The sequence below is a fragment of the Hipposideros armiger genome, unplaced genomic scaffold, assembly GCF_001890085.2.
Source record: "Hipposideros armiger isolate ML-2016 unplaced genomic scaffold, ASM189008v1 scaffold_94, whole genome shotgun sequence".
NCBI lineage: Eukaryota > Metazoa > Chordata > Mammalia > Chiroptera > Hipposideridae > Hipposideros > Hipposideros armiger.
In genome coordinates, this window is record NW_017731444.1 from 1,316,763 (window position 1) to 1,325,821 (window position 9,059).

A 9,059-nucleotide genomic window follows, 5' to 3' on the forward strand; every position below is an offset into this window, starting at 1 on the left:
GAACACTGGAGTAAATAGGGTCTGACGGGAGATTCTACAACTGCGGGACTTCTCAGGGTCTTTTAGGTGCTAAGGTGCTTGAGTAGCTGGAAAGTTTTGGCCAGCATGGAGGAAGCCTGGTTATCTTGCAGCATTTCAGTCGGTCAGCTCTTTGGAAAACATGTGGCTGAGAAATAAGTCCTGTCATGGGAGGAACCTCAGGCCCTGGTGCATTTGTTTCTTTTTTTTTAAAGAAAATTTGGACCCACTCACCAGTTTTGAGCAGGGGAGTGACATGATCTGAGTTGTGTTGACAGGCCAAAAATCTGAGCACACTTAAAAAGAGGGGGGAGGGTGGGGGAACCTTCCGTCAGTCCAAGACTACAAATAAAAAAATAACCTGTCGCACGGAGCCATTGGAAGCCGCGAGCGAGTGAGTGTGGGATCTGTACAACAGTTTTAGACTGCCTTCCTCTCACACACCCCCTCTCCATCTGTCGCAAAGGGCACCAGGAAGATAGATGCAAGGAGGAATATTCCAGCTCTGGGGGCTCCAGAGCTCGGCAGCCCAGATGGGGGGCCTCTGACAGGAGCCACATCGCTCCCATGAGTTGTCATTCGTGAGGGCCAAGGGGCTGGCAGTGTTTCCATCCTCAGTGTATTTTCAGAGAAATGACTGTGACTCAGTTAAAATCTTCTATCCCAGAAGGAACCTTTCTAGAAACCTCCATCTACGCCTGGAGGGGGCTCGTCTCACGCCCTCCAGCTTGGACTCAGTAATCCTGATTACGTCAGTGGACTTCTTCCCTCAGAGGCTACCCAGCCAGGAGGCTAGGGTTTAAAATCCAGGCTCCCTACCACTTACTTCTTGGACAAGTTACTTCTCCAGTTTTGGACTCTGTTTTCCTCCTCTGCAAAATGAGGATAATAGCTAACTCAAGCTTTGCCTGGCTAATCGATGAGATTACGCAGACAGGCGGTCAGCACACAGCCGGGAATACAGTTAACAGTCAAAGAACATTGGGTCTCCTCGCTTCTCTCAACACGCGGTTCACATCGGGACTTCATACGCGCTGAGTGACTGCAAGTTGAAGAATGAATCACACCCTGAGTTTCCATGGGGTTGGCAAAGGAATTATTAATGGCCAGAAAGTACCTAGAGAACACATGGCTTTAAGGACCGTCCAATAGCCTGAGTTTATCAGGGCCAAAGCCCCCCCACACACACACACACCTTCTCTTTTTGTGAAAGAGGAAGTGAGATTAACTTTACCACTTAGGAAAGTACAGAGGAGCCACCAACATGCTACCACCTTCTACCAAAGGGTCAGAGGTCACCAGAGGACCCAGCTGCCCCCCAAAGTCTGAACCCCAACTTGGCCTGGCCTCCTCCAAGCTAGAGCAAGGAGTGAATGGGAGCCCATCTGGGTTTGGCCCATTAGGTGACTCCCTACATCCTAGGTGGGGCCAAGCCAGGAGCCAGCAGGCTCAGGGTCAGGTGCTACTGCTGGTGCAGAATCAGGCTGCCCAGGTGTCCCGAAGCCCCAGGCCCCTCCCTTCTCCCAGTCTCAGAATCTCCCTCAGTGGAGCTGTTTTAAGAAACAGGCCTCACATTGGCTCCAAGACACAGGTTGGTGACTTCACTGGCATCATTTTAGAATTTCCCTTTGGCAGCCTTTGTACTGAAAGCAATCTTTCGAAACTTTTTCCCCTGCCTCCCCCAACCAAGATAATTCCCATGACCAGCCCCCTCCAGAGTGATGATGTGAAGCCACAGCAATTATGTGACACCTCCCAGGCTGACAGTTCTGCCTGAGACACTACTAGTCATTCAATCCACAGCCGCCTTCCTAAGCCTGACATTTGAGTTTCTCACTCAAACAAATCCATTTTCTTAGAAAATTAGACAACTGCCTCCTTCTACCTTCCTGCCCTTCTGTCCTGCCTCTGTTCTGCTTTGTCATAAATTCCATGCTTAGAGCAACTGAGGAAGGGGCCTGAAGCCCCATCCTTCAGCCAAACCTGGTGAATTCCAGGCCAGGGCCTAGAGTGTGACCAGGACCCCGTAGAACATAGAGTGAAGGATGCTGGGAGGCTGTAGCTATGATGGCGGCACCCTATCCCTTCTCCACCACACTTACCCAAAAAATGTGTTCTCACCTCCTAAGATTTATTTATTTCAAAGTTAATCTTGGCCCCTCTGCTGCTCCCACTTTTTCAGGCTATTGATGCTGAATGGATTGGAACGGAAGTTTTATGGCCTAATCTTTACCATTTTATAGATTGTTTTTATAGACAAAAGGGGGGGAGATTCGCTCACAAGAAGGGTGGTGGTGTTTCCCAGCCAGCGCCCTGGGAAAGGCAGGCTGTCCGAATGAACACTTGTTAACCAGTGTTGCTGCGCATTTGCCAGAAACTGAACCACAGGGTCCTGGTTGGAGAAGGGTCTGGAACAGACATTTAGAAATTAGCTTGGGCCAGTTCCCTGCTTTAGGAAAACCAAGCACTTGTGAGACATGCTCATGAATGTCCAGGCTAGGAAGACCGGCAGGGCGGGAACTGGGACTTCGCAGGGTATATCCATGGCCAGCTCAGGCAGGAAGGAGTAGGTTGGAGATGCCACTCACCAGAGAGGTGCTTCCTTCTGCCCAGCAAGGACCCAACTATAACTGAAAGACCCAGGGATGGAGTGGGGGATGCCTGTGTGGATTCCCTGGGTTCAGGGGTAACTAACTGTAGGGCAGAGAGAAGCAGCTGTTTACCGCTACTTCTCCCTCCACCCACTCTGCTAGCTCTCCCTTTCTCGCTGTTTTCAGATGGTTACCAGTCTCTAGGCAAATGGAAGGGGAGGTTGTGGGGGGAGATACTGAGCTGATTTTTGCCTTCTTCCTCAAGAGAGGGAGGTGCAGAGACCCTTCTGCCAACGACAACACAGCTTCAATAAGCCAAAAAACAAGATTCCCATTTCTCCCCCCCCCCCTCACACTTCTTTAATGCCAGTTCTCTGCCTCTTCCATGCCCTCCCAGGATACCCAAGGTTTTGCAAAACCCCTTTAAGAAGCAGGACTCCTGAATGATGACCTCACCCCTTGGTGAACACATGCTAGCCTTCCAGCCCGCCTGCTGGAGAGAGACAGGTGTTTGATGTAGGCCAACAAAAAGACAGCTCAGAGCCACAGGTAATAGCCCCACAGAGCCTCTGAACTGCAGGGAGCTGCCTGGCAGCCTGGGGAAGACAGGAGGAAGTGGCGTGGTGGGGCAGGAGAGGAGCAAGGAGCATTTCCATCCAGGGAGAGGCCCTGGCAGCTCCGGGGGAAATTCAGTGTTTTCATATCAGGATCTGTTGATCACAGCAGCTCACCCCAGGGTTACCGGTGGCCTCCCTTCTCTGTCCCCCATACACACACTGACACTGTTTCACTCTGCGTACCGGAGGGAATCCTCACTCTTCCCTTATTGCAACAGTCTGTTTCTGCTCCATCCCAGGCAGTACCTGGAAGACCCCCTTCTTTCAGCCCCTGAAGTCAAACATGTGGAAAGCATCAGTCCAGGGAGAAGAGCTTCCAGGGACGCCAGGGTGCCTTGCTCTGAAAGATGCTGACAGCCTGCCTCCCCCCTCCAAATTGGGCAGAGGCCAGGTGAAGCAACTCATCTGGGTATGTATGTCCCAGTGCCCAGCACAGTGCCACCCAGTCCGAGTCCGGAGAGACTGGGTTCTCTCCTTGGCTGTGTGACCTTGGACAAGTCGCTGGCCCTCTCTGGGCCTCAGTTTCCGCACCTGTAACCCTGGTGACAAGCATCTCTACCCCTATTACTGCTGACATGAGCCGAGTGGCTCCCGGTGGCAGGCTGAGGGGCCTGAGCCCGCAGTTTGGGGGACAGCAGCGGTGTGTGTGTGTGTGTGTGTGTGTGTGTGTGTGTGTGTGTGTGTGTGTGTGTGTGTCGCGGGGGGTTGCTTACCTGTAGCGGAGTAGGACACGGCAATCAGCAGGCAGAGCAGCGGCCCGAGGCGGCCGGAGGCCGGGCCGGCGGGCTCCATGGGCCGCGGCTGAGAAGCGAGGAGGGAGAGCGGCCGTGAGTGCGCGCTCGGGCGGGCGCGGGCTGGAGCGGGGAAATGACTAAGGCTCCCCCCTCCTCTTCCCCCTCCCCTCTCTCTCCTACTGGCCGGGCTTCCCCCCTCCCCGGGACGAGCGCCTGGAGCGGCTTAGGAGCTGCCGTCACGGCCGCGATGTTTGGAGACCCTCCCCCCTCCCGGAGAGATCGAGAGACAGAGAAGGGGACAGACCCCAAGCGCGCCAGAAAGAAAGCCCGGGCGGCCCGAGAGAGGCGGCAGGAGAGGGAAACAGACCCAGGGGAGCCAGGGAGAGAGCCAGAGGCACAGAGACGCGGGGGGGTGGGGTGGGGGGGGGAGAAACAGAGAGAGAGAGAGAGAGAGAGAGAGAGGGAGGAAGGGGAGCGGGGGGAGAGAGAGAGAGAGAGAGAGAGAGAGAGAGAGAGGGAGGGAGGGAGGCGGCGCGCAGATCGAGACAGACAGCGCGGGAGAGAGAAGGACCCCGAGCCAGGGCGAAGGGCAGCCCCGCCAGCCGCCTTCACCGCTGCCCACCTGCCCCGCCCGGGCTCTTAGCGCGCCGGCGACTCGCCTCTCGCCCGGCCTCAGTGCGGGCCGCGGCCCCCGCCCGCCTGCCCGTTCCCCTTCGCTCTCCTGCCTTCGCGGGGGGCTGCAGGTCTCTGGCTGCGCCGGCACCCTCTCGGAGAGCGCCCTCCAGCAGCGCGCCCCGGGGAGGGAGGGAGCGAGGGCTGGTGTCGAGCGCCGGGCCAGGAGGCCAGCGTCACCCCTCGCCTGCTCCGCCGCCCGGGCACCCAACCCTCGCCTGGGCCCCACGGCTGCAGCCCCTGCCGCTGGCGCACCCCGCTCGGGCTCGGGACTGGACCAGCCTCCGCCTCCAACAATGTGCCAGTTCAGAAGCCCGAGCGGCTGTCACCAGCCCCGAAACGCCTCCTCCCCCGTCCCCCTCCCACTGCCAGCCGGGCTCGGACCTGCGCCGCCAGCGAGGGCTAGAAGGCTGTGGAAGCGCCGCCGGGGCTGCCCAGGGCCGGGCCCCCCGCTCCACTTTGCGCAAACTTGTTTGTCTAAGGTCAGCGCCGCGAGCTGGCGAACATCGTCCTCTTAAGGTGGACTGAGGAAGTTGCTCCCGGCCTCCCCTGCCTCCGGACTCCGGTCGCAGTCAGTCCCTACTTCCCTCTAGCGAGAGGCTGGAAGCGGCGAAGGAATGGGGGAATGGAAAAGGGGGGGGGATGGGGGACGGAGGTGCCTGCCTTTTCCCTCCCCCAAGTGGCTCTGACCCTGTTCCCCAAAGCTGAAGGCCTCTCTTGGGGGTGGGCTTGGGCTAAAGGGGCCCCTGATTCTTTCAGAGCTGGGCCGAGGTGACAGAAAAGCAGGAAGTAAGTGAATGTAGGGGGAAGGGGGAGAGGAAGGAGAGAGTGATCATACAAAAATAGCGTGTGTGTAGGAAGGACTTCAGTGCCGCCTGGAAAAGAGGCGCAGGGAGGAGAAGGAGAGAGAAGCGGGCTGTGGCCTGGGAGGCTCGAGGGGACGGGTCAGGCCTCCCTAGGGAGGTGGGCTTTCTCTGCCAGATTCAGGGGGTGGAGGAGAGAGAGGACTTGAATGCTAGGGCTCTGGGAAAATGACAGATAAGGAGGAAGGTGTGAGGAAAGGAGTCTTTTGAGAGGACAGAGCCTCTATCTATCTATCTATCTATCTATCTATCTATCTATCTATCTATCTATCTATCTATCTACCATGTTTCCCAGGTCAGTGATGGGCAGTGGGAGTGCTGGTCACCCAGTAAAAGGTGACTCCAGACTATGGGAGGGAAAGGACTTCAAGACTCTCTGCTAATTGGAGGGTTTGGGACTTGGAAATAAACAGCCAATTTTGCTTCACAAGGCTGTTAAGAACATATGAATGAAGCAACAAAAGGGAGTCGAGGCCCAGAGAGGGAGTGGACTTGTCTAAGGCCACAGAGCAAGGCCTGGGGTAGAAACAAGGTTTGAATTCCTGATTCCCAGGCTAAGTAAAAGAAAGACTTTTGCAAAGTGACACCCCCACACCCAGCCTCCCTGTCAGGTGCCTAGTCCTGGTGTTGTGTTAAGACAGGAAGGCAGGCAGGGTGCAGCTGCTGAGCGCATGGACCACACTCCTTGGATTCAGACCCTGCCAGCTACCTCTTATAAACTGTGTAGACTTGGGAACACAGCTCATCTGGTCTGTGCCTCAGTGTCCTCATCTGAAATGAGGCCAACATGCGTATCAACCTAAAAAAGCCGGTGTGAGGATTGGATGAATTAATATTTGTACAACACTTTAAAGAGTGCCCAGCATGTCCCAAGTGCTACACAGCATTTGATAAATAAGTAAAGTGTTTGGCAATAGTCCTTGGGAGCCCACAGGGTTCTGGACAGTATTTGAAGTACAAGGGAATTTTTTTTTTTTTAATTTGGGTGTGGGAGATACAGCAGGGAACCATACAAGGTCCCTGTCCAAGAAACATTTACATTCTAGTGGGAAGACAGATAAGTAGACAAGTAGAAATAATTAATGAACAACAGAAGATTGAGCTCAGAGAGAGAAAGGCACCCTCATTTAGATAAGGGTAAGGCTTCCCTGAGAAGCTGGGAGCTGAATCCTAAGAAGCAGCAAGGTGAGGACTTGGGGAAGAGGGAACAGCACACGTAAAGGCCCTGGGGCCTGCTTGGCTGGAGAAGAATGTGCGCTGGGTGGGGGAGAGTGGTTCAGCTGGGTGCCTTGCAAGCATTGGTAAAGCGCCTGCATTTATTCTGCAGCTAGGAAATCACTGCAGGGTTTAGGCAGGGGAGAGCCATGGTCTGATTCATGTGTTTAAAAGGCCGCTCTGGCTGCAAGTGGAGAGTGGGGTGCAGGAAGGGAGCGTGGAATCAGGGCACCGGTAAGGAAGTTGTTCTGGGGTCCTTCTAGTATTTGAAATGGGAAGTAGGGCATCTCTAACTCTTTAGGTGACATCTGGCTGAGACCATGAAGGTGACAGCTGAGAGTCCTGGGACAACCCATCTTTGGAATCCATCTGGGTGGAAGCGGGGGCAGGGGCTGCTGGCGAAGGTCAGAGGTGAGGCAGACTCCTAGCCTGGGCTTCCAGAAGTTTCTGCCATTCACTGTTTCCCAGGACACACACACACACACACACACACACACACACAGGGAGACCTGCCTGGGATTAGGAAACTGTGGATTAAGGAAGGATTATAATTGAACCACCTGCTATTTATATATAGCACCTTTGGCAAAGGCACCCAGCAGGGCTTCCTAACACCACGGCCCTTTCATCCTCACCTTCATCCCAGGAGGGGGCCTGGGACTTGTTCTCCTGATTCAGTCCACAGAAAAATCACCCTTGGCTGACTGTCAGGCCTGGGAGGTCACTGAGACCAATGGGCAGGAGGTTGGAGGACAATTTGTCTGAGGTCACACAGCGAGATTATGGCAGATAATTGAAAAGAATCAGCCACTTCCATAGGAGGCATCCTGGGATGCCCTGGATTAAAACGGAATTGCCTTCATGCGTATACCATTTATTCATGCACGGAACAGTATTTATTACACACCTACTATGTGCCCTGCACTGTGCTAGCCACTGAGGGTGAAGCAGGTGAGAAAAAACAAACAAACCCCCCTGCTCCAAGGAGCTGACATTCTAGTGGGGGCGAACAAACAAACCAGTACATAAAATATTTAGTCTGTCAGATATAGATAAAGCTATACGGGGAAATCAAGCAGGAAAGGGGCCCAGGAGGGCCTATGAGAGAGGAGAGGGTCAGGAAAGGCCTCAGAGGAGGTGATATTTGAGTGAAGACCTGAAAGACTTGAGATGGAAAGCGAGAGGCGCTCCATCCCGCATGGCTCCGACTTCTGTCACTCCCTGTGTGCAATCTGTCAGCCACACATCCCACCGGCTGGACCTTCTCTTCATATCCAGAACCAAACCACTTCTCAGCGTCTCCCCTGCTGCTACCGCCCTGGGCTAAGCCTCCACCATCTCCCACCTGGGCACCGTCTTTCCACCTTTGCGCCCCTCTTCCTCCACCTCTTCTCCACTGAGCAGCCAGAAAGGGTCCTGTTATAGAAGCCGGATCGCATCCCTTCCTGTTACCCAGGACCTGCTGGAAAGAAGACTTGAACGAGTACGAGGCGGGGAGGAGCAAGGGTTTTGAAGCCACGATGCTGCCATTTAACTTATGTGACATGGGAAAACGTTTTTTTTTTTTTAATGAACCTCAGTCTCTTCATCTGTGAAATGGGAATAACTAGGCCTACCCTGATCGCAGGGGCAGTAGTGGCACAGGTGTGAAAGCAACCATAATGGGAGCATACCTGGAGTTTGCCTCTGCAGGTGGGGTGTTGGTGCCTCTGTGTGTGCCAGGCCCTTCCATATGCCTTGTCTTCCTGAAGCCTCAGCAACTCCACTGTGTTCCCAAAGGTAGGGAAACAAGACCAGAGGCAGAACGCGACTCGAGCAGGGTCACTTTGCCAGGGCATGCTGGAACCCGCAGGGACCCGGCTCCGCCTGGCACCAGCCCTGCCTGGGCTCAGCGCTTCACTTCCCGTAACCCTGGGCTGGCGTCAGCAGGCAGGCCCGCCAGGCCGCCTTTGTGTGGGGCCTGTCAGGAGGCTGGAGCTGCCAACGACCTATTTTTCTGGGCAAGAAGAACCATTTGGAGTGCGAGGCCTCAGCTTTGGAGCCAGAACAATAAAAATAAAAACAGCAAGGACTCCTGGGCAGCCTGGACCAGGGAACCAACAGCCCCAGAGAGGAGCTGCTGACAGGCTAGAGAGAAAGTGGGGTGGGGACAGGAGGTGGGAGTGCCCTTACTGCAACCCTGCTCTGTTTTCTGATCTGTATGTGGGTTATCGCCAAGGCTCCTGGCAGCCATTTTATAGCTGAAGAAAACTGAAGTTCAGAGGGATGGAGTCACTTGGCCCTGGACACCCAGCCAGGGAGGGGCCGAGCCAGTTAGGATTCAAACTCAGTTCTTCAAATAACAACAGT

At 54.8% G+C, this 9,059-nt stretch overlaps 1 protein-coding gene across 9 annotated transcripts in view; it reads right to left on the minus strand.

The window, feature by feature from the left end:
- The window catches only part of LOC109384431 (tyrosine-protein phosphatase non-receptor type substrate 1), a 45,024-nt gene extending 36,461 nt beyond the window's left edge, over positions 1-8,563 (minus strand). For 2 of the 9 annotated variants that reach the window (XM_019645769.1, XM_019645768.1), the window contains exons 1-2: positions 8,384-8,563; positions 3,940-4,027 (exon numbers count right to left, since the gene is read on the minus strand). In XM_019645769.1, the coding sequence (XP_019501314.1) occupies positions 3,940-4,027; positions 8,384-8,548 (253 nt within the window). In that variant the 5' untranslated portion in view covers positions 8,549-8,563. The other 7 variants (XM_019645773.1, XM_019645772.1, XM_019645775.1 and 4 more) reach the window with 7 other exon arrangements.
- Positions 8,564-9,059: the final 496 nt, after the last annotated feature.